General features: G+C 43.5%; 1 protein-coding gene across 1 annotated transcript in view; it reads left to right on the top strand.

The window, feature by feature from the left end:
* The window catches only part of LOC142314449 (calcyphosin-like protein), a 58,715-nt gene extending 48,854 nt beyond the window's left edge, over positions 1-9,861 (top strand). Inside the window, exons 3-5 of the mRNA XM_075352469.1 lie at positions 6,261-6,438; positions 6,889-7,098; positions 7,179-9,861. Coding sequence (XP_075208584.1) covers positions 6,261-6,438; positions 6,889-7,098; positions 7,179-7,280 — 490 coding nt within the window. The 3' untranslated portion in view covers positions 7,281-9,861. The remainder of the gene's footprint in view (positions 1-6,260; positions 6,439-6,888; positions 7,099-7,178) is intronic.
* Positions 9,862-25,965: the final 16,104 nt, after the last annotated feature.

The raw sequence follows: 25,965 nt of genomic DNA, 5'->3' as shown, positions 1-25,965 counted from the left end.
TTCTTTTCCAAACTGCTCCAGGTCTCTCATATTTGATGGGTGCCTTTTCACAACAACAATTTTAACATCTCTCCACAGGTGTTCAATGGAATTTAGATTGGACTGATTGCTGTCGCTTCAGAACTCTCCAGCTCCTTGTTTCCATCCTTTTCTGGATGGTTCTTGAAGTATGTTTGGGGTCATTGTCCTGCTGGAAGACCCATAACCGAGGACACAAAAGCATATTTCTGACTCTTGGCACTATATTACAACCCAAAATCCTTTGGTAATCTTCAGGTTTCATGATGCCTTGCACACAGTGAAGGCCCCAGTGCCAGAGGCAGAAAAACAATCCCAAAACATCTGTGAATATTCACCATATGTGACTGTAGATACTGTGGTCTTTTCTTTGTAGGCTTCATTACATTTTCAGTGAACAGTAGAATGATGTGATGTACCAAAAAGCTCATCTGTCCACAAGACGCTTTCCCAGAAGGAGTTTTGCTTACTCACATACATGTTGGCAAACAGCAGTCTAGCATTATTATGTCTCTGTGTCAGCAGTGGGGTCCTCCTCGGTCTCCTGCGATAGTGTTTTATTTCATTCAAATGTCGTTCACGCTGACACTGATGCCCGCTGAGCCTACCGAAGAGCTTTTTGGGAACTTTATTAGTGCTGCTTATCCACCATCTGCATTACCCTGCATTGAAACTTTTCATCAATTTTCTCTGCTGACCACATCCAGGCAGATTAGCTGCAGTGCCATAGGTTGTAAACTTCTTGATTAGGTGGCACACTATGGACAAAGGAACATCAAGAGCTCTAGAGATGGACTTGCAACTTTGAGATTGTTGATATTTGTCAACAATTGTGGTCCCCAAGTCCTCAAGTCCTCAGACAGTTCTCTTCTCCTCTTTCTGTTCTCCATGTTTAGTGTGGCACACACAGACACACAATGCAAAGATTGAGTCAACTTCCTATTTTGTCACTTGCTACAGGTCAGTTTGAACGAGCATCGAATGCTCGTTCAAACCTAAAAGTGCCAACAACAATGAATGTGCAGCCCATTTTTGGAGTTTTTCTGAGAAGTTATGTGCAATTTTCCTTTTTTTCTCTTTTCGTTTTTTTTATGATGTTCCAATAAACACAAAGGAAATAAACATGTGTATGACAAAACATGTGTGATTGAAATAGTTTTCCGGGAGAAATACTTCATTGCCTGGAACAGATTCAAGGATGCCAACATATTCAGCCATGACTGTATATATATTTTGTGTATTCTGTGAGCTGTAGCTTCTTTTATTTGTCTGCCAATAGCAATATGAGGGCTTTTTTTGTGGGACAAGTTGACGCTCCATTTTCTATGAATCAGTATGATGAGAAAGATACAATTTTTGCATGTTTTTATTTTTATATATTTTGGGTTTTTTTGCTGTGTTCACCATACAGGCTAGATGTAATTACTTATGCCTTTTATACATTGGGGCATTCTGGATGCGGATATATTTTTGCTATTTGTTTGTGCTCCTTTTTTGTTTGGGGGGGTTAGATTTCATTTTTACAAACATTGTTGAACTTTTCTTTTACATTTTTGCTTAGTCCCATGAGGGGACTTAAATGTCAGAGTCAAGATAAGATTAAAGAGGTTAACAATCTAGACGCTGCTGTTGTACGTGATAGCTGCATCTTGGGGATAAAATGGCCTAAATTGATGCTAAAACTGATTGTGGCCGATACAGCAGGGTGATATCTACAATATACAGCTGACACCCACTGTATTTTCACTTTTCAGAAAAGGTTATTCACTTAAGGGAATCTGTCAGCAGGTTTTTTCCCTTTAATCTGCTATAAGCAGTAGGGACAGAGACCCTGATTACAGTGATTTACTGTATCAATTAGTTTACTGGGTGCCGCAGTTGTGATAGTCTTTGTGCTCCGGATGTTGCAAAGCTCGAAATATTGAGCACCTGCCCACAACAATTAGCAGCTTTCTATGTAGAATGTATAGTCACAGAAAGCTGCTAATCAGTGCTGGGAGTATGGTTGAACTAGGTAATACATGGGCTGCTTGTCCTGTAGTGATAATCTCCTGCTGACAAAACACTGATTATTAATATTATAATTATTATAGCGCCATTTATTCCATGGCGCTTTACAAGTGAAAAGTGTATATGTCGCGGGCGGAGGAGGGGACGCTGCGCTCTCCCACTGCTCGGGTCCGGCTGCTGCTGCGGCGGCTGCTGCTGCTCGGGGGTGCCTCGAGCGGTGGGCCGGATCCCGGGGACTCGAGCGGCGTTCCTCGCCCGTGAGTGAAAAGGGGATTGGATTGTTTGTGGGGATTTATTGTCCGTGACGCCACCCACGGCTGTGGTGATAATGGTGACACCACCGCTGCTCTGGACGGGGATCCCAGGAGCGGTGACAGGGAGCAGCTTTGTTAGTTCTCCCCTCCGTGGGTAGGGGGTTGGTTGTCCCGGTGATGGGGTAGGGATGGATGGCAGGCGGGTTACGGGGCCTGGCGAGGTGCAGGGTCGCAGGGGCATCGCTGTGCTGCACGGCACGGTGGTACTCACTCAGCCCAATGATGAAGACACAGTTCTCGGTAAAACACTCGGCTGGATGGACGGGTCCCACAGACGGCTGCGGTGTTGTTTCTCCCGGCAGGTTGATGGTGACTGCCTTTCCCTGTACCTAAGTACGGTTGATGGTTCCGATGGGTTCCCACCGGTAACCCGCTCCCCAGCTTGGATATGGGCTGGAGGAGCCCCTCTTTGCCCGCAGGCGCTGGCCCTGAGAAGCGGTTGCCTTGGCGGTGGCGGTGTCTCCCTCTGTTGGTTGGACTGTTGCCTTCTGTCGGGACTTGACTGTTTGGAAACCCAGGAGGTCCCCTTCACTAACGGATTCGGCAAATTCACGGCGACTCCTAGCCTTGCCGGGGTCCGAAAAGCCCCTGCCAGATGGTGCTGGCTTCTCTTTGTGTACCGGTCCGTCCACGGTCCTTACGGTAACTTGGATAGGCCACTCCTGTAGACAGTCACCACCGTCTGCCAACCTTGCTGATCTGTCCGGGCCACACACCCGGACCAACTTCAGGATGCTCTTTTACCACTTTCCTCCTTCTACTTCAACCTCCACAACTAATCTGACTGTTGTTCCCTCCTCCAGGACTGTGAACTCCTTGGTGGGTGGAGACCAACCGCCTGGCTCCACCCCCTGGTGTGGACATCAGCCCCTGAAGGAAGGCAACAAGGGTTTTGTGTTCTGGCTTTGATGTGCCTAACCGGGGTGTAGGGTGTGGTGGTGTAATTACCTGTGGCCCCTGGCTTGTCCAGGGCACCACATATACATAAAAACTAGTATTGAAACAGCAAAACACAGCCTAGTAAGTGTCACAATGCTGGAATCAGGATATCTACTTCTATATCATGGTGCCCTCAGTTTACATAGCAAAAACCTGGTGACAGATTTCCTTTAAGCTTCATCATCTTGAAAAATCAGTGCTAAGGAATAAGCACTACCATCAATAGTCACATGATCAATGTCATATTTAGCATTATTCAATTAGCTCATGGATGCACTACACAGGACTGATCATTCAGTATACTTTTCTGATATGCAGAGACAGTGATTTTACTGAACTGTGTAAAAAAGCTTTTAAGTGGCATTGTAGCACCCAGGGGTACTCGGTTCCGGGCAGTGTCTCTATGGGGAATGTCACGATAGTGGCCGTTACCTGGTTCCATGCCCTGGGCCCTTTTTGTAATGGGGATATTTACAGGGGATTTGTGAATAAAGTTATTCGTGACACCACTTGCGGTGATGCGGCTAAGTGTAGGGAACCACCGCTGCAGGTTTTGCTGGGGCTGATGGAATGTGCAGCTCTGATGACTTGGGCCCTCCGCAAGTAGGGTATTACCCCAGCGGGTGTATTGTGCAGTGGGCGTCAGAAGAAGGAGTCCAGACAGGTATTCAGTGCAATTGGTTTACTCACTTAAGATGTTAACTGGTTGCCCGAGGCCAGCTAGTTTCACCTCCAGGTCCCCATTGTCCCAGTGCCAGTCTTGTTCTCTGGTACCTTCTTCCCCTGCACCTGTCTCTGGTCAGTGGGTCCCCGTGGTATTGAACACTGGGGGTCCCCGGTTTGTGGTTTGTCCGCCTGACGGTAGCGTGAATCATGTGGGGATGGAGTCTCTGGTCCTGTCCCCGGCTCTCTCTTTGCTACTGAGTCTTCGGATTCTTTAGGGTCAGCAAGGTCCTTGATGGTCCCCTTTGATGTGCAGGTGTTACCAGGTTGGCTTGAAGTTCTTTCCTGTCCTAGGGTCCTGTACCCCTTTGGTGCTTAGTTCCAGGAGTACTCCACCGGCAACCACCTCTCCTCGGTACCAGGTCACCGTTAACCCGAGTCAGGATGCTCCTTAGTTTCACCCTCTACCTTCACCAGACTTAGACTGACTTCAACTCACTCCTCTCCACAGTCTGCCCCTCCCACCTGGTCAACTAGTGGACTGGAATGGCTCCACCTCTAGGCGGATTTCCATGGTCCCACCCTAGCTAGGTACCATTGTATGGGGGATTGTTGGGGAAAACTGGGATTACCTGGGTTTTTTGTGTTAGTGGCACTGGGGTTCTGGGTCCCTAAGGGGGTACGCCCTGCATCCTTGTGGGGATGCAGAACCTTGTAACACCCTGAGGTGTTCAGGGACGCTACAGTATCACTTGTGATTGTAGTTCCCCTTTAAAGGGTTATTCTCCAAGATGCTATCCTAATATGTAGTAGGTGTAATAATAATAATATTAGCAAATACCTTCAATTAGAAATGTAGTATAGTTCTTCTGATTTACTATGGCGCTTACCTCTATTGATGGGCGAACTCGAACTGTAAAATTTGGAGTGTCCATGCAACGAGCGGTAACATCATGTGCAGTTACTTAGGTGAGGTTACTCAGTTCAATGAGGTCACCTGAAGTCAGGTTACCTGCAATCACAGGTGATGGACCGTGGGAACCTCCAGCTGTGACTACAAATAACCTGAGTGACGTCACCGCTCATCACTGCAGCTCATTCTCTGCCTGAAGCTCACAGTGAGCAGTCATATTCTATGCCTGCGCACTGTCACTTTACATGTAATAAAGCTGGAATTAATGTGGGACCTGTGTGGATTACCTCGTACCTGAGTGTTTTGGGGGTTAATCAATTGGTGAAAAAGGGTCGTTTTTTGTATTTTATTTCAAATAAAGGATTTTTTTCGGCCTCCCATTACTAATCTATGGCTTAGTGGCAGCTGTGAGCTGTCATTAACCGCTTATTACCCCGACTGCCACCACACCAGGGCAATCGGGATGAGCCGGGTAAAGTTCCAGGATTTTCGCATCTAATGGATGCAAAAATTCTGGGCAGATGCAGGCTGCTATTTTTAGGCTGGCGCAGGGCTCAATAAGCATGGGTCTAACCAGACTGAGAATACCAGCAGCTCCCAGCTGTCAGCTTCATCATGGCTAGGTATCAAAATTTTGTGGGACCGCAAGCCATTTTTAAAATTATTTAATAAAATCATTTAAAAAAAAAAGCCTCATGTGGTTCCTCTAATTATGATACACAGCCAAGATAAGCACACAGCTGGGGGCTTCAGCCTGTAGCTGTATGCTTTATCTGTGCTGGGTATCATAATATAGGGGGACCCTAAGCCAATTTCTATATCTATTTATTTTTTACACCAATATAGATGCAGATGTGTGTGATTGAAAGCAGTCAGGCATGCTGTCACACAGGCTGAGGGCGCTATCTGACTGCAACCAATCAGAGATGTGGGGACTGTTGGTGGGCGGGAGAAGCATTGCATATGCATGAAGATAAGAGCAACCCTGAAAGTAGTGTCAGTGGCCTCGGAAGCAGTATACAACCGTACGGAAACCAGCAAGTATGAAGCGTTTGCTACATTACCACTATCCCTTCTACCACCATTTTCAAGTCCCTGATTCAGATCCCTATTGACTTATTTGGGGATCAGCATCCAGCCAGATATCCGGGATCAATACCGGGCTCGAACCGGCTGGATTTTTCAAATGTAATTTCTCTGACATGCTGGAGCCATTCAGAGAGTAATATGGCTGCAGTCAGGCTGCGATTCTTACTGCCCGCAGATAGGGCAGCATTAGTTCCCTGACTAATTCCCTTTAAGAATTGTTGATATGTTCTTGAAATAAATTTTGGGTGGCTTTACTTTTGACTGAATCATCTCTATTAGTCACACTTATGTACTTTCTTCTTAACAAAATACAGAGCTTTTCGTATCATGGATGATAATTACAGTAATTCATTGGATTTAGAAGAATTTACCAAAGGACTACAAAATTATGGTCTTTCCCTAGAACCGGAAGAAATACAGGACATTTTTGTGCAATTTGACAAAAATGAAAATGGAACCATAAACTTTGATGAATTCTTGAACTCTATCAGGGTAAGAACAAATAACAGACAATAACTACTTATGTATTTTGGAAATGCTTGACATAATTGTCAAAACTGATAGTTAATCATTTTTTCCTCAAACCATATGTAGAGCATGATACACTATATATATATATATATATATATATATATATACATATATAAAAAAAAATCGCCAAAGACCAACAAGGACAAGATAATGCATATGTAGACTTTGAAATTACTATAGACTTTATAGACTCCTCAGTGTCCCCCTGCCCAGTGTCTCCTGACCAGAGGTGGTCAACCATGGATCCCAAATAGCATCACCTTTTAGTCACTCATTGAATACATATAGCCAATATTCCTAAGCTTTGCCTCCATTATCATAACTGTCCATTCATTGTCTACTGGTTGTGGGTATAACTAGTATAAGATACTAATAATGTATTAACAGTGCATGAAAATTCTGTCTCTGCAGCCTCCAATGTCTAATTCTCGCAGACAAGTTATAATACAGGCTTTCCATAAAATGGATAAGACAGGCGATGGAAAAATCACAATAGAAGACCTAAAAGGAGTCTACAACCCCAAATATCACCAGAAGTATCAGAACGGAGAATGGAATGAGAGACAAGTGTTCCAACATTTCTTGGAGAACTTTGATTCACCCAATAATAAGGATGGAGAGGTATGGCTCACGCATAAATCACTATAAAAATATGGATTCATATCAGGCAGCAGTCCCTTCATATTTCCTTTTCTTCTTAGGTGACAGAAGAAGAATTCCTGAATTATTACAGTGGGGTCAGTGCCTCTATAGACAGTGACGCATACTTTGTGGTGATGATGAAGAATGAATGGAAAATTTAATAGATGTGTTTCCTCTTCAATTTACAGGCACACTATATACCACCAACAAAAACATGCTTTTAGCAAAATGGATGATGTTTTCCCATTAATTTACATGTAGAGGCATTGTACTGACAACTTTATTTCCAAATTTTAATAAGCCTAATTGCCTAATTCAATAGATGATCTTGTCCTACATAGCACATTTTACTTGTACCATGTGTATACTGTGGAAGTGCTCTATGCAACATTAAAAGTTAAAAAAAAAATCTACCAGGTTACTACCACTAAGATATGCCATGACTTACATTGCTTAAATTTTGCTGCATATTCACTAATATCCAGAATGAAGGAAAATCAGTGCTAGTTAAATGCTGCATTACTTATCTACAAAGTGGAACATCTAGTCTTCCACTATGGAAGCAATTACGTGGTCCTCTTAGTTCTTATTATTTGTTGGGTTGGAGGCAGACAGTTACTTTGTCCTTTCCCCTTATGACTGGCAAGGGCAGACAGTTATTTTGTCCTTTTTTCTTATGATTGGCGAGGGCAGACAGTTACTAGGTCCTTTTCCCTTATGATCAGTGAGGGCAGACAGTTACTTTGTCCTTTTCCCTTATGATCAGTGAGGGCAGATAGTTACTTTGTCCTTTTCCCTTATGATTGGCGAGGGCAGACAGTTACTAGGTCCTTTTCTCTTATGATCAGTGAGGGCAGACAGTTACTTTGTCGTTTTCTCTTATGATTAGAGAAAACAATTAATCAGTTACTTTGTCCTTTTCCCTTATGATCAGTGAGGGCAGATAGTTACTTTGTCCTTTTCCCTTATGATTGGCGAGGGCAGACAGTTACTAGGTGCTTTTCTCTTATGATAAGTGAGGGCAGACAGTTACTTTGTCCTTTTCCCTTATGATTGGTGAGGGCAGACAGTTACTAGGTCCTTTTCTCTTATGATCAGTGAGGGCAGACAGTTACTTTGTCCTTTTCTGTTATGATTAGAGAGAACAATTAATCAGTTACTTTGTCCTTTTCCCTTATGAACAGTGAGGGCAGATAGTTACTTTGTCCTTTTCCCTTATGATTGGTGAGGGCAGACAGTTACTAGGTCCTTTTCTCTTATGATCAGTGAGGGCAGACAGTTACTTTGTCCTTTTCTGTTATGATTAGAGAGAACAATTAATCAGTTACTTTGTCCTTTTCCCTTATGAACAGTGAGGGCAGATAGTTACTTTGTCCTTTTCCCTTATGATTGGTGAGGGCAGACAGTTACTAGGTCCTTTTCTCTTATGATCAGTGAGGGCAGACAGTTACTTTGTCCTTTTCTGTTATGATTAGAGAGAACAATTAATCAGTTACTTTGTCCTTTTCCCTTATGAACAGTGAGGGCAGATAGTTACTTTGTCCTTTTCCCTTATGATTGGCGAGGGCAGACAGTTACTAGGTGCTTTACTCTTATGATCAGTGAGGGCATAAAGTTACTTTGTCCTTTTCTCTTATGATTAGAGAGAACAATTAATCAGTTACTTTGTCCTATTCCCTTATGATCGGTGAGGGCAGATAGTTACTTTGTCCTTTTCCCTTATGATCAGTGAGGTCAGATAGTTACTTTGTCCTTTTCCCTTATGATCAGTAAGGGCAGACAATTACTCGGTCATTTTTCCTTATGACTGGTGAGGGCAGACAGATACTTTATCTTTTTCCTTTATGAGCGGTGAGGGCAGACAATTACTTGGTCCTTTTTCCTTATGATTGGTGAGGGCCAACAGTTACTTTGTCCTTTTCCCTTATGATCAGTGAGGTCAAATAGTTACTTTTTCCTTTTTCCTTATGATTTGTGAGGACAAACAATTACTTTGTCCTATGCTCTTATGATTCGTGAGGGCAGACAATTACTTTTTCCTTTTCCCTTATGATCGGTGAGGGCAGACAGTTACTTTGTCCTTTTTTCTTATGATTGGCGAGGGCAGACAGTTACTTTGTCCTTTTCTCTTATGATCAGTGGGGGCAGACAGTTACTTTATCCTTTTCTCTTATGATTGGCGAGGGCAGACAGCTTCTTTGTCCTTTTCCATTATGATTGGTGAGGGCATGCAATTATGTTGTCCACTTTGTTCTTGTGATTGGCGGGAGGTCTCATCCATCATGTTATGGCATATCCTAGTAAATATTAAAAGGTAGCAATACACCTTTAATACTCTTTTCATTTTCCTGGATAATGTCTTGACTCTGGATAATTATATAAATAAGACAAATGCTCCTTCTTTCCCCTGCATGGAAAAAGTAACAAGAATATGTATGTTTAATAGTAAACAATAGTAAAGATAATAATCGGCTGCTTAACTAACTTTTTACATGGGTTGACTTTGTTCAGTAACAAAAGCAATTTTTTGCCAGTCTATAAAGTTCACCCTGTTGTTAACTATAAATGCACTTTTTGGCCATCAGAAAAGTTAGAGGACTACATAGACTGGCCTGCTTTACATCCAAAGCTTAGATGTTATAGAATAGAGGTGATAGATGGTACATACTCCCATATATTTTATGTGTATGTGTAGCACGGAGGATAATGAGTCACACAAATAAACTTCAATTTGTCAATATATTCATTTTGTGCCATCTTTATTTGCATGTATGGTAAGAAGCAATGTAACATCAGTGATGGTTAAGTGAATCTGTCAGTTACACAAGCCATCCCTCTGCTCTGTTTGTGCATATATTTGTGTTTCTTCAGATATTTTGTCATACCATGCCTGATGAAGGGACCTGATATGTCTCGAAAGCTTGCTTTGTAATATCACTTTATTTTATTTTAGTTAGCCATTAAAAGGTATCACAAGATTATGATTTTGTTCCTCTCACTGAGAACATTCAATAATTTGACAGTTACACACGTACATCACATATATGACCTTTGATTACTGGGACTAATCTGCTCTCTTATTAGTCACAATGGCAAAAACAATACTGTGCAGTTTGGTTACAGGAAAATCACTGAAAAGGATTCAATATTACACTAGTGTTGCAGACCCTTTATTCTTAGGACTGGCATGGTTCTCAGAGTTAGGGCGGCTTTGCACACTACGACATCGCAGGTGCGATGTCGGTGGGGTCAAATCGAAAGTGACGCACAACCGGCGTCATTTCCGATGTCGTAGTGTGTAAATCCTGGATGATACGATGAACGAGCGCAAAAACGTCATTATCGTATCATTGGTGCAGGCTCCGACATTTCCATAATGCCGGTGCCGCGACAGGTACGATGTTGTTCCTCGTTCCTGCGGCAGCACACATCGCTGTGTGTGAAGCCGAAGTAACGAGGAACATCTCCTTACCTGCCGCCGGCGGCTATACGGAAGGAAGGAGGTGGGCGGGATGTTTACATCCTGCTCATCTCCGCCCCTCCACCGCCATTGGCCGCCTGCCGTGTGATGTCGCTGTGACACCGCACGACCCGCCCCCTTAGGAAGGAGGCGGGTCGCCGGCCAGAGCGACGGTCGCAGAGCAGGTGAGTGCATGTGAAGCTGGCGTAGCGATAATTATCGATACGCCAGCTATCACAAGATAATGTACCTGCGACAGGGGTGGGGACTATCGCGTGCGACATCGCAGCATCGGCTTGCGATGTCGCAAGGTGCAAAGCCCGCCTTAGGACCCCCACCGATCATAAAGTGATGAAATGTACTATTCTATAAATTATATACTCTTCTAAATTTGCAGTTCTCTCTAAACTTCTAGCCACTCTGCCACATCAGGGAAAGGTAGGGCTTATTCTAATATAAGCCTGTGCATTATATCAGCTCTGTAAGGCTGTGTGCCCACGCTGCGTTTTTGCTGAGTTTTTCTTGCATATTTTAAGCAATACTGCAAGGAAAAATGCATCCCAGCAAAGCTTATGAGAATCCTGACTTGCTGTGCACATGTTGTAGACTTTTTCCTTACAGATTTTGGTGAAATCTGAAGCATATCAATTCTTTCTGTGTTCTGCTCATATAATCCACTGCAGTGCTCGAGCTCGATCACTACAATAGATGTCTGACAGTGCTGCACTTGCAGCTCTGCCACTTCGCTTCACACACCATGCATCCAGCATGGTCTGTGAGGCTCTTCGTAGCTCATTAACCCTGGGGTCATCAATGATCGGTTCCCTGTGATCGGATTACAGGGACCCGATTGCCAGGGAAAAGGTAAACGATTCCTCTCACTGCCTCCTGAATGCTGCAATTGATTGCAGCATTTAAGGGTATAAACTGCTAGGAGCGGCGCAGATACCGCTCCTGGCATTGAGAGCCAGGTCTCAGCTGTAACCTCAGCTGGAGACGCGGCGGCGATTGCGGGGGTATAGGGCAGGAAACCTCATGATCGCCATGACATGAAAAAACGCATGAGATAAAATGCAAAAGCAGTGTTTTTTTATTGTTGCATTTTTCCTGCCAAAACATGCAGTTTTGTTTGCAGAAAATCTGCACACAAATCTGCTATGTGGGCATATACCCTATAAGTGTTTATCATCCCTAATCTGTGAAATTAATACAAAGACTTGTGAAAGTATTCGCTTCCCTTGACTTTTTACCTATTTTGTTACATTACAACCTGTGTGTAAATATTTTTGTAATCTGATTGGTGTGTGATGAATCAGCACTAAAAAGTCTAAATTGTGGAAGTAAAGTAAGAAAAATATAGGTAAAAACGTAATTTATGGGATAAAATAAATAAAATTTGACATCTCCATATGCCATATGTATTCACTCCTTTTGCTATGAAGCGCCTAAAAATTTTGGTACAAGAAATTACTTTCATAAGTCACATGCTTAGTGATAGGAAGTCCACCTTGTGCAATCTATGCAAGAGGCACAACCAACCAAACAATACCATGAAGACCAAGAAGATCTCCAAACCAGTCAGAGATGAAGTTGTTGAGACATACAAGTCAGGGTTTGGTTCTAAACAAATATCCCAATCTCTGATGAGAATCATCAAATCCATTATCACCAAATAGAAAGAACAAACCTGCCAAAAGAGGGCCACCCATCAAACCTCTCAGTCCAGGCAAGAGGGGCATTAATCAGAGAGGCAGCACAGAGACCAAAAGTAATCCTGAAGGAGCAACAAAGTTCCTAAGAGGAGACTAGAGTATCTGTCCATACAACCACAATAAGCCATACACTCCATAGAGCTGGCCTTTATGGAAGAGTAGCAAGAAAAAAGGCTTTACCTAAAGCCAAAAAGTATAAGGCTCGTTTAGAGTTTGCCAAAAGACATGTTGGAGACTCCCCAGATGCATGGAGGAAGGAGCTGTGCTCAGATGAGACCACAATTGAACTTTTTGACCACCAAGGTAAATGCTATGTCTGGCACCAAACCAACACAACTCATCACTCCAATAGCACCATCCCCACATTGAAACATGGTGGTGGCAGCATCATGCTGTGGGGATGTTTTTCAGCAGCATGGACAGGGATAATGGTCCGAGTCGAGGGGGAGATGGATGGAGCTAAATACAGGGATGTTTTTGAGAAGTTGTGTAAGGACCTACTAGGAACCTGTTAACGTATGACTCTGTGTGTATACATGGATGTGAAGATTAATTTAAATCCACAAGGTTTTCTATAAAAACTTTTCAACTGCCACAAATCAGAAGGGGTAATGTTGCGATCCATACTTTTAAAAGTCAAGAAAAACAAAAACACAAAGCATAAGCCCTATAATATGTAAATGGTAGTATTAAATGTAAATAGCATAGGGTACTTGGTTAAAGAGAACCAAAGACCAGGATTTTGCTATGTAAAGTAAAGGCAGTGCCATACTGGCACTAGGATGCTGGATCAAAGCATCCTCTTTGGTGAAAGATAGGATGCTCAATTGGTGAAATATCTGTAATCAAAGCTCCAGAATTGCCTTGCACCTTTATTAATGTGTGAGAGGGGAGCCAGCACGATCTGAAAATGGCATGCATCATATAAAAAGTGCAAATTCACAGATTTATTCCAACTGTACTGTAATATAAATGAGATTTTTAGCAATAATTGATCAATTCTTTGAGCCACCCCTGCCAACGTCACGGCAAATCTCAATAGGGGGGTCCTACTCTATATTCTGTATTTCATGTGCCATGTGGCCTCCTAGATAAAGTTAAAAGCAGAACCATAATGGAGCACACATACCTGTAACCTGTATATATAATCGCTTCTATGTTGCAAAAAGAGGCAATTGTGGATAGAGGCCAGCCCAGGTCCCAGCATGTGGAGCAAGCTCTACACATACCAGGACTATATCAGAACTGACCCTCCCAGTGCCAGACAGCAACCATTGATAAAGGCGGACCAGATCCAAGTATGGTGCTTAATTAGCAATGCCTGTGGAAAGGGTGAGGCAACTGAATGTGTACAGCTACCAACAGGAGGAATATATTGCAAACCAAGATCAGGCGTGCATACCATGGTGGTGACTAGAGTTGAGCGCGGTTCGTGGTTCGAGGTTCTCCAGTTCTAAGCTCGAGTGATTTTTGGGGCTGTTCGAGATCGAACTAGAACTCGAGCTTTTTGCAAAAGCTCGATAGTTCTAGATACGTTCGAGAACGGTTCTAGCAGCAAAAAGCAGGGCTTTTTACAGCTAGAGTGAGCAGGAGCCATTGCTGGCAGCCTGCCAGAAGCTGGTAACCAAGATAAACATCGGGTATCCAAGCAAAGCGCTTTGGTTAGTAACCCGATGTTTATCTTAGTTACGTGCAGGAAGCCCACACTTTCCCGCTCAGCTCGCTCCGCCCCCTCCTGCCCGCGGCATGTACACATACATACACACACACACACACACAAACACCCCCCCCCCGCCCCCCCGCCCGCTCGGCTTACCTGCGGTGATGAAGTCCCGCCATCCCGACCTCAGCGCTGTCACTTTCCTCCATGGCCGCCGCTTGTCACATCACCTCTCGCTTCCGACCCGAGACTGACTAGCGGTGACGTCACGGACCTCTCGCGATACTTGAGGGGAAGGCGCCGGTCATTGACCTCAGTGACAGGGGCTATCGGCAGTGCTGGAGATCAGCGCAGGTAATGTACCTCGCTGACAGCAGCACTTGTCACCCCCCTGCAGTGACCTGGGCTGACCCATTGATGTTAGCTCAGGTCACTGCACTGCTCTCCCAGCCAATGGGGAACATTCTGCTCTTCATTGACTGGGACAGTGTGGATCGTCATGGCAACCCCTTGGATTACACCAGACCTGGATTTGTTTTTCAATCTAATAAATTGGTTAAAAAGGGAATGTTTTGGGGAGTGTTTTTTCAAATAAAAATGTGTTTGTCGTCTATTTTTTTTTATTACTGACTGGGTTGGTGATGTCGGGTATCTGATAGACGCCTGACCTCACCAACCCCAGGGCTTGATGCCAGGTGACATTACACATCTGGTATTAACCCCATATATTACCCCGTTTGCCACCGCACCAGGGCGCGGGATGAGCTGGGGCGAAGCACCAGGATTGGCGCATCTAATGGATGCGCCACTTCTGGGGCGGCTGCGGCCTGCTATTTTTAGGCTGGGGAGATTCCAATAACCATGGACCTCCCTAGTCTGAGAATATCAGGCCCCAGCTGTCTGCTTTACCTTGGCTGGTGATCCAATTTTGGGGGACCCCTACGTGTTTTTTTTTTTAATTATTTATTTAATTTAAAATAACAGCGTGGGGTGCCCTCAGTTTTGGATTACCAGCCAAGGTGAGGTTGCCAGCTGTGGTCTGCAGGCTGCAGCCGTCTGCTTTACCCTAGCTGGCTACAAAACTAGGGGGAACCCTACGTCATTTTTTTTTTCATTTTTTTGGCTAAATACAAAGCTAAGCACCCCTTAGTGCCACATGAAAGGTACCAAAGGGTGTTCCACTTTTTCTCCATTTTTTTCTCCACTTTTTCTCCACTTTTTCTCCACTTTTTCTCCATTTTTTTCTCCACTTATTCTCCACTTTTTCTCCTCTTATTCTCCACTTTTTCTCCACTTTTTCTCCTCTTATTCTCCACTTTTTCTCCACTTTTTCTCCATTTTTTTCTTCACTTTTTCTCCACTTTTTTCTCCACTTTTTCTCCTCTTATGCTCCACTTTTTCTCCACTTTTTCTCCTCTTAATCTCCACTTTTTCTCCACTTTTTCTCCACTTTTTCTCCACTTTTTTCTCCACTTTTTCTCCACTTTTTTCTCCACTTTTTCTCCTCTTATGCTCCACTTTTTCTCCACTTTTTCTCCACTTTTTCTCCACTTTTTCTCCTCTTATGCTCCACTTTTTCTCCACTTTTTCTCCACTTTTTTCTCCACTTTTTCTCCTCTTATGCTCCACTTTTTCTCCACTTTTTCTCCACTTTTTCTCCACTTTTTCTCCTCTTATGCTCCACTTTTTCTCCACTTTTTCTCCACTTTTTTCTCCACTTTTTCTCCTCTTATGCTCCACTTTTTCTCCACTTTTTCTCCTCTTATGCTCCACTTTTTCTCCACTTTTTCTCCTCTTAATCTCCACTTTTTCTCCACTTTTTCTCCACTTTTTCTCCACTTTTTCTCCACTTTTTTCTCCACTTTTTCTCCACTTTTTCTCCACTTTTTCTCCACTTTTTTCTCCACTTTTTCTCCTCTTATGCTCCACTTTTTCTCCACTTTTTCTCCACTTTTTCTCCACTTTTTCTCCTCTTATGCTCCACTTTTTCTCCACTTTTTCTCCACTTTTTTCTCCACTTTTTCTCCTCTTATGCTCCACTTTTTCTCCACTTTTTCTCCACTTTTTCTCCACTTTTTCTCCACTTTTTTCTCCACTTTTTATCCTCTTATGCTCCACTTTTTCTCCACTTTTTCTCCTCTTAATCTCCACTTTTTCTCCTCTTATGCTCCACTTTTTCTCCACTTTTTCTCCACTTTTTTCTCCACTTTTTCTCTACTTTTTCTCCTCTTATGCTCCACTTTTTCTCCACTTTTTCTCCACTTTTTCTCCACTTTTTTCTCCACTTTTTCTCCTCTTATGCTCCACTTTTTCTCCACTTTTTCTCCACTTTTTTCTCCACTTTTTTCTCCACTTTTTCTCCACTTTTTCTCCTCTTATGCTCCACTTTTTCTCCACTTTTTCTCCACTTTTTCTCCACTTTTTCTCCTCTTATGCTCCACTTTTTCTCCACTTTTTCTCCACTTTTTCTCCACTTTTTTCTCCACTTTTTTCTCCACTTTTTCTCCACTTTTTCTCCTCTTATGCTCCACTTTTTCTCCACTTTTTCTCCACTTTTTCTCCGTTCTTTTTCTATGGTCGGTCTACCCATTAGCTCTGCCATGCATACTGTAGCTCTACACCTACTGCACATGTTACTTTATGATTGACATCTCTTTCGTACCAGAGCTGTCTAAGCCTACTCTGACCCCATATTTGTCATTACTATATTGTCCTTGTATTGTATTATGACATTTGTATCATGTGTTTCATTTCTTGCTGTGTTGCAATTTTTTTGCTGCATCCCAATTGTACCTCTACATTGTTCGAGTTTATGTTATTGTTCTCTCACTCTTATGTGATACTGATTATTGTCATTTTTCATGATTACATGCAGATAAGTCCAATCTGACGAAGGCTCAGGCCGAAACGTCATTTGTAACTTGTTTTGGACAAAAACATATATGCTTATGAAAAAAAAAATTTCTTCATACGGACCAATAAAGAGTGATTTTGCATTACTATCCATTGTGACTTACTGACTTAGTCTGGGAGATATAGAGTGCCGAGGTTACTCACTAATTTTATCTATTATTACCTCTGAGCACCTATATACCAGTGAGCAGAGCTTCCTCTACAGTAGTTCTCCTGATTAGGCATGCCCTTACCTCATGAGCAGGGCATTGCAGCTTTGGTAGCAACCATTACGACATGGACTCTGCTGCTGTGGACCCGGGGAGAGTGAGTGCAGATTCATTGCACCCACACTCCTCACATGAAGGGTCCGCACTCCTAGAAAATGGGGGATACGTTCCCTGAGTGTCTCCCCCCCATATTCTAGACGGTCCAGAGTCGTCGTGGGACCCCTTTATTTTTTTTCTTACAATAAATTGGTGAAAGAGGAAATGTTTTGGGGACTGTTTTTTCAAATAAATTTCTTTTGTCGATTTTTTGTTTTTGTTAGTACTGACAGTTTATGATGTTGGGTATCTAATAGACGCCATGACATCACAAACTGCTGGGCTTGATCTCAGGTGACTTTACAGCTAGTATCAACCCGATTTATTACCCCGTTTGCCACTGCACCAGGGCACGGGATGAGCTGGGGTGAAGCGCCAGGATTGGCGCATCTAGTGGATGCGCCACGTCTGGGGTGCCTGCGGCCTGCTATTTTTAGGCTGTGAAGGCCCAATAACTATGGACCTTTCCACCCTGAGAATACCAGACCACAGCTGTCCGCTTTACCTTGGCTGGTGATCCAATTTGGGGGGGACCCTACTTTTATTGTGTAATTATTAATATTTATAAAATAATTATAAAAAAGAGCCTGAGGGGACCTCCACATTGGATCCCCAACCACGGTAAAGCTGCCAGCTGTGGTTTTCAGGCTACAGCCGTCTTCTTTACCCTAGCTGGCTATCAAAAATGGGGGGACCCAACGTAATTTTTTTTTTTTAACTATTTTTTAAATAGAAAAAATTAATGGGCTTCCCTGTATTTTGATTGACAACCAAGGTAACGGCAGGCAGATGGGGGTGGCAACCCATAGCTGTCTGCTTTATCTGCGCTGAGAATCAAAAATTCCGCGGAGCGCTACGTCATTTTTTTAAAGATTTATTTTTACAGCACTGTGATGTCCAGCAATCAAAATACAGGGAAGCCCATTTTATTTTTAGTTATTTAAATAAATAATTAAAAAAATATATATGGGCTCCCGCTGCATTTTTTGTATTGCTAGCTAAGGGTAATCCAAGCAGCTACTGGCTGCTAACCCCCACTGCTTGGTGTTACCTTCACTGGCAATGGAAAATCCAGGGAAGCATTTTTTATTTTTTTTGCCAAAAAACTACAAAAAAAGGACGTGAGCTTCGCCATATTTTTGTATGCTAGCCAGGTATAGCAGGCAGGTGCTGGAAGAGTTGGATACAGCGCCAGAAGATGGCGCTTCTATGAAAATGCCATTTTCTGAGGTGGCTGCAGACTGCAATTCGCAGCAGTGGGGCCCAGAAAGCTCAGGCCAACCGGTGGTGCGGATTCCAATCCCCAGCTGCCTAGTTGTACCTGGCTGGACACAAAAATGGGGCAAAGCCTACGTCATTTGTTTTCTAATTATTTCATGAAATTCATGAAATAATAAAAAAAGGGCTTCCCTTTATTTTTGGTTCCCAGCCGGGTACAAATAGGCAACTGGGGGTTGGGGGGCAGCCGTACCTGCCTGCTGTACCTGGCTAGCATACAAAAATATGGCGAAGCCCACATAATTTTTTCACGGGGCAAAAAACTTCTGCATACAGTCCTGGATGGAGTATGCTGAGCCTTGTAGTTCTGCAGCTGCTGTCTGTCTGTATGGAGAAGAGCAGACAGCAGCTGCAGAACTACAAGGCTCAGCATACTCCATCCAGGACTGTATGCAGAAGTTTTTTGCCCACCAAAAAAATGACGTGGGCTTCGCCATATTTTTGTATGCTAGCCAGGTACAGCTGGCAGACACGGGCTGCCTCCAACCCCCAGTTGCCTATTTGTACCCGGATGGGAACCAAAAATATAGGGAAGCCCGTTTTTTTTAATTATTTCACTTATTTCATGAAATAATTAAAAAACAAATGACGTGGGCTTCGCCCTATTTTTGTGTCCAGCCGGGTACAACTAGGCAGCTGGGGATTGGAATCCGCAGCACAGGTTAGCCCGAGGTTTGTGGGCGCCTCTGCTGCGGATTTCAGTCCGCAGCCGTCCCAGAAAATGGCGCTCTCATAGAAGCGCCATCATCTGGCGCTGTATCCAACTCTTCCAACAGCCCTGGAGCCGGGTGGCTTGTTGGGTAATCATGAGTTAATACTGGCTTTGTTTTACCAGCCAGTATTAAGCCAGAGATTCTTAATGTCAGGCACGTTTGACCCGGCCATTAAGAATCTCCAATAAAGGGTTAAAAAAAAGACACCACACAGAGAAAAAATGCTTTAATAGAAATAAATACACAGACACATTAGAGACTCCATCTTTATTACCCCCTGTCAGCCCTCCACGATCCTGCTCTTCTGTCTTCTTTCTTTCTAGTGTAGTAGTAGTGACGATTGTAGTGAGGATGAGATTCACCAGCTCATCACTTGGGGCTGGGGAACCTCCATCCTCACTACAATGCTCACTACAATCGGGAAGCAGCGTGCAGCCTTCACTCCGTGAGTGATCAGTGCTGGCTGCTAGCGGTAACGCTGACAGACGTGTTACCATAGCAACGGTGCTCTCGGAGCCACGGTTAGCGGTGACGTCACTGCTAACTGCGTTGCTATGGCAACGGTGATCTCCGTTAATGACCGGCTGTGTCAGCCGGTCCCTAACGGAACGGGGAGTCGACCGTGTGCTAGAGCATGTCGCCGGTACACGGCGATACACATATGTGCACCGTGTACCGGAGAGATGCACTCGCAGGTCCTACATGACGTGTCATAGTCATGTGACCAGTCTGTAGCCAATGAGATAATAGCCACGTGACTGGTCACATGGCTATTTTGACGTCACGATAGGTCCTGCTTCTCTGCTGGCAGTGCAGGTCACCGGGAGGATTCAGCGATCATCGGATGGAATAGCGGCAGGAGACAGAGTGCAGAAGGGATCGCGAGGACCGGTAAGTGTTATGGCAATGTTTATTAACTGTTTGTGTACATTTATAATGCATTTTTATGTGTTTGTGATTGCCTCCCATTATAGCCTATACGTTCGAGTTCGGTTCGTCGAACGTTCGACGAACCGAACTCGAACGGGACCCCCGTTCGGCGAACCGGCCTCGAGCCGAACCGGGACCAGTTCGCTCATCTCTAGTGGTGACCAGCCACCAGACATTTGTAGCATAACTACAACCAAACAGAGAGAGAGAGGGGAGCCAGCACGATCTGAAAATGGCATGCATCATATAAAAAGTGCAAATTCACAGATTTATTCCAACTGTACTGTAATATAAATGAGATTTTTAGCAATAATTGATCAATTCTTTGAGCCACCCCTGCCAACGTCACGGCAAATCTCAATAGGGGGGTCCTACTCTATATTCTGTATTTCATGTGCCATGTGGCCTCCTAGATAAAGTTAAAAGCAGAACCATAATGGAGCACACATACCTGTAACCTGTATATATAATCGCTTCTATGTTGCAAAAAGAGGCAATTGTGGATAGAGGCCAGCCCAGGTCCCAGCATGTGGAGCAAGCTCTACACATACCAGGACTATATCAGAACTGACCCTCCCAGTACCAGACAGCAACCATTGATAAAGGCGGACCAGATCCAAGTATGGTGCTTAATTAGCAATGCCTGTGGAAAGGGTGAGGCAACTGAATGTGTACAGCTACCAACAGGAGGAATATATTGCAAACCAAGATCAGGCGTGCATAGCATGGTGGTGACCAGCCACCAGACATTTGTAGCATAACTACAACCAAACAGAGAGAGAGAGGGGAGCCAGCACGATCTGAAAATGGCATGCATCATATAAAAAGTGCAAATTCACAGATTTATTCCAACTGTACTGTAATATAAATGAGATTTTTAGCAATAATTGATCAATTCTTTGAGCCACCCCTGCCAACGTCACGGCAAATCTCAATAGGGGGGTCCTACTCTATATTCTGTATTTCATGTGCCATGTGGCCTCCTAGATAAAGTTAAAAGCAGAACCATAATGGAGCACACATACCTGTAACCTGTATATATAATCGCTTCTATGTTGCAAAAAGAGGCAATTGTGGATAGAGGCCAGCCCAGGTCCCAGCATGTGGAGCAAGCTCTACACATACCAGGACTATATCAGAACTGACCCTCCCAGTGCCAGACAGCAACCATTGATAAAGGCGGACCAGATCCAAGTATGGTGCTTAATTAGCAATGCCTGTGGAAAGGGTGAGGCAACTGAATGTGTACAGCTACCAACAGGAGGAATATATTGCAAACCAAGATCAGGCGTGCATAGCATGGTGGTGACCAGCCACCAGACATTTGTAGCATAACTACAACCAAACAGAGAGAGAGGGGAGCCAGCACGATCTGAAAATGGCATGCATCATATAAAAAGTGCAAATTCACAGATTTATTCCAACTGTACTGTAATATAAATGAGATTTTTAGCAATAATTGACAATTCTTTGAGCCACCCCTGCCAACGTCACGGCAAATCTCAATAGGGGGGTCCTACTCTATATTCTGTATTTCATGTGCCATGTGGCCTCCTAGATAAAGTTAAAAGCAGAACCATAATGGAGCACACATACCTGTAACCTGTATATATAATCGCTTCTATGTTGCAAAAAGAGGCAATTGTGGATAGAGGCCAGCCCAGGTCCCAGCATGTGGAGCAAGCTCTACACATACCAGGACTATATCAGAACTGACCCTCCCAGTGCCAGACAGCAACCATTGATAAAGGCGGACCAGATCCAAGTATGGTGCTTAATTAGCAATGCCTGTGGAAAGGGTGAGGCAACTGAATGTGTACAGCTACCAACAGGAGGAATATATTGCAAACCAAGATCAGGCGTGCATAGCATGGTGGTGACCAGCCACCAGACATTTGTAGCATAACTACAACCAAACAGAGAGAGAGAGGGGAGCCAGCACGATCTGAAAATGGCATGCATCATATAAAAAGTGCAAATTCACAGATTTATTCCAACTGTACTGTAATATAAATGAGATTTTTAGCAATAATTGATCAATTCTTTGAGCCACCCCTGCCAACGTCACGGCAAACCTCAATAGGGGGGTCCTACTCTATATTCTGTATTGCATGTGCCATGTGGCCTCCTAGATAAAGTTAAAAGCAGAACCATAATGGAGCACACATACCTGTAACCTGTATATATAATCGCTTCTATGTTGCAAAAAGAGGCAATTGTGGATAGAGGCCAGCCCAGGTCCCAGCATGTGGAGCAAGCTCTACACATACCAGGACTATATCAGAACTGACCCTCCCAGTGCCAGACAGCAACCATTGATAAAGGCGGACCAGATCCAAGTATGGTGCTTAATTAGCAATGCCTGTGGAAAGGGTGAGGCAACTGAATGTGTACAGTTACCAACAGGAGGAATATATTGCAAACCAAGATCAGGCGTGCATAGTATGGTGGTGACCAGCCACCAGACATTTGTAGCATAACTACAACCAAACAGAGAGAGAGAGGGGAGCCAGCACGATCTGAAAATGGCATGCATCATATAAAAAGTGCAAATTCACAGATTTATTCCAACTGTACTGTAATATAAATGAGATTTTTAGCAATAATTGATCAATTCTTTGAGCCACCCCTGCCAACGTCACGGCAAATCTCAATAGGGGGGTCCTACTCTATATTCTGTATTGCATGTGCCATGTGGCCTCCTAGATAAAGTTAAAAGCAGAACCATAATGGAGCACACATACCTGTAACCTGTATATATAATCGCTTCTATGTTGCAAAAAGAGGCAATTGTGGATAGAGGCCAGCCCAGGTCCCAGCATGTGGAGCAAGCTCTACACATACCAGGACTATATCAGAACTGACCCTCCCAGTGCCAGACAGCAACCATTGATAAAGGCGGACCAGATCCAAGTATGGTGCTTAATTAGCAATGCCTGTGGAAAGGGTGAGGCAACTGAATGTGTACAGCTACCAACAGGAGGAATATATTGCAAACCAAGATCAGGCGTGCATAGCATGGTGGTGACCAGCCACCAGACATTTGTAGCATAACTACAACCAAACAGAGAGAGAGAGGGGAGCCAGCACGATCTGAAAATGGCATGCATCATATAAAAAGTGCAAATTCACAGATTTATTCCAACTGTACTGTAATATAAATGAGATTTTTAGCAATAATTGATCAATTCTTTGAGCCACCCCTGCCAACGTCACGGCAAATCTCAATAGGGGGGTCCTACTCTATATTCTGTATTTCATGTGCCATGTGGCCTCCTAGATAAAGTTAAAAGCAGAACCATAATGGAGCACACATACCTGTAACCTGTATATATAATCGCTTCTATGTTGCAAAAAGAGGCAATTGTGGATAGAGGCCAGCCCAGGTCCCAGCATGTGGAGCAAGCTCTACACATACCAGGACTATATCAGAACTGACCCTCCCAGTGCCAGACAGCAACTATTGATAAAGGCGGACCAGATCCAAGTATGGTGCTTAATTAGCAATGCCTGTGGAAAGGGTGAGGCAACTGAATGTGTACAGCTACCAACAGGAGGAATATATTGCAAACCAAGATCAGGCGTGCATAGCATGGTGGTGACCAGCCACCAGACATTTGTAGCATAACTATAACCAAACAGAGAGAGAGGGGAGCCAGCACGATCTGAAAATGGCATGCATCATATAAAAAGTGCAAATTCACAGATTTATTCCAACTGTACTGTAATATAAATGAGATTTTTAGCAATAATTGATCAATTCTTTGAGCCACCCCTGCCAACGTCACGGCAAATCTCAATAGGGGGGTCCTACTCTATATTCTGTATTTCATGTGCCATGTGGCCTCCTAGATAAAGTTAAAAGCAGAACCATAATGGAGCACACATACCTGTAAGCTGTATATATAATCGCTTCTATGTTGCAAAAAGAGGCAATTGTGGATAGAGGCCAGCCCAGGTCCCAGCATGTGGAGCAAGCTCTACACATACCAGGACTATATCAGAACTGACCCTCCCAGTGCCAGACAGCAACCATTGATAAAGGCGGACCAGATCCAAGTATGGTGCTTAATTAGCAATGCCTGTGGAAAGGGTGAGGCTTAGACTTAGAATGGTGTTCCAAACGTTATTCCTTATTGTTAGTAGTTTTTCGTTTGTGAACCCTCCCCAACCACACCTATTGCCAATCCATATCATACGCATAAATAGCCTGGGTCTCAGCTTCCCATACACGGTAAGTTTTTTAACTGCATGAGAGGACACACACAAGCTAGGGGCCCCAACATAGAGAAATACTTTGGCGTAGTGTTGGGGCTCTATTGCATTGATCAATTCAGTAGCTAAATTTCTCTTGATTCATATGTTCATGGCAGTAATGCAGATTCCATTTTTCACATTTTCACTCTTACATATAGCTATTGGATTTTTCAAGTCAGTATTCACACAGCAGTTTCTGCTATTTCATGTATTCCCCTTACATAGTCACTGGTGTGCATACCTTATCTCCCCATAGTGATGTTTTTTTAGGTTTTTGCACCCAGTTCAGACTTAGAATGGTGTTCCAAACGTTATTCCTTATTGTTAGTAGTTTTTCGTTTGTGAACCCTCCCCAACCACACCTATTGCCAATCCATATCATACGCATAAATAGCCTGGGTCTCAGCTTCCCATACACGGTAAGTTTTTTAACTGCATGAGAGGACACACACAAGCTAGGGACCCCAACGTAGAGAAATACTTTGGCGTAGTGTTGGGGCTCTATTGCATTGATCAATTCAGTAGCTAAATTTCTCTTGATTCATATGTTCATGGCAGTAATGCAGATTCCATTTTTCACATTTTCACTCTTACATATAGCTATTGGATTTTTCAAGTCAGTATTCACACAGCAGTTTCTGCTATTTCATGTATTCCCCTTACATAGTCACTGGTGTGCATACCTTATCTCCCCATAGTGATGTTTTTTTAGGTTTTTGCACCCAGTTCAGACTTAGAATGGTGTTCCAAACGTTATTCCTTATTGTATCATGTGACATGTCACACAATCCTCCTGATAGATCATGTGATACACTGAACAAAGACATAAACGCACCTTGATGAGGATGATGAGCAGCAGATGAGCTTACCTGAAAAGACGGCCAGAGAGCCCCATAGGGGTGAACAGGCCCATGACGATCGGGAGGGTTAGGGTAGGAAAGAGTTAACTTTGTCCATACGGTATATCCATATCCAGTTGCTTTATTTATATCATTAACTAGATATGGCTGGCTTCTTGGCTACAGGACTGGACACAAGTGTGTGGGCTTCAGAAGCTAGGGAGGTCTTTTCAGAAGGGACCTTTACACAGAAGAAATACACGCCATCCCTAAACGGTGCCTTCAGGGAACTTACAAAAGTATATAAAAACAGAATTACTTCATGGTGGGAGGTTCAATCACTTGAAAGTTACTTAAAGGATAGAATTGTACCTCGCAATCTTAGAATATCCCTAACCCCTAATTTTCGCTATAAAAATTCAGAACTGACTATAAAGTGGCAGAAGGAAATAACCGAGTGTTCTCTAAAATTGATGTTATTATTATTGGAGGAAGAGAAAAAGAACTTAGCATCTCTAGATACTCAATTGAAAGAGCAAACGGAGGTCACTAGGAAATTTGTAAGCGAAAGTGAATTTGCGGCAAAAGAGACGGCTTTACAAAATACTATCGAGAAACACCAATACCATCTAAAAGAAAAAAAGCATAAATTTTATGTGAGGGATAAACAAGATTTCCGTGATAATAAAGCATACTTGTTCCCAATAAATAGATTCAATAAACCGAGTGACACAGAAGGGACCTCGACAGATACGGAAGCCTCAGATACAGAGGGTGGC

This window comes from Anomaloglossus baeobatrachus, chromosome 1 (assembly GCF_048569485.1).
Source record: "Anomaloglossus baeobatrachus isolate aAnoBae1 chromosome 1, aAnoBae1.hap1, whole genome shotgun sequence".
In the NCBI taxonomy this organism is placed as follows: domain Eukaryota; kingdom Metazoa; phylum Chordata; class Amphibia; order Anura; family Aromobatidae; genus Anomaloglossus; species Anomaloglossus baeobatrachus.
Note: the sequence above shows the minus strand (reverse complement) of the source record. Positions and strands in the feature narration are given on the sequence as shown.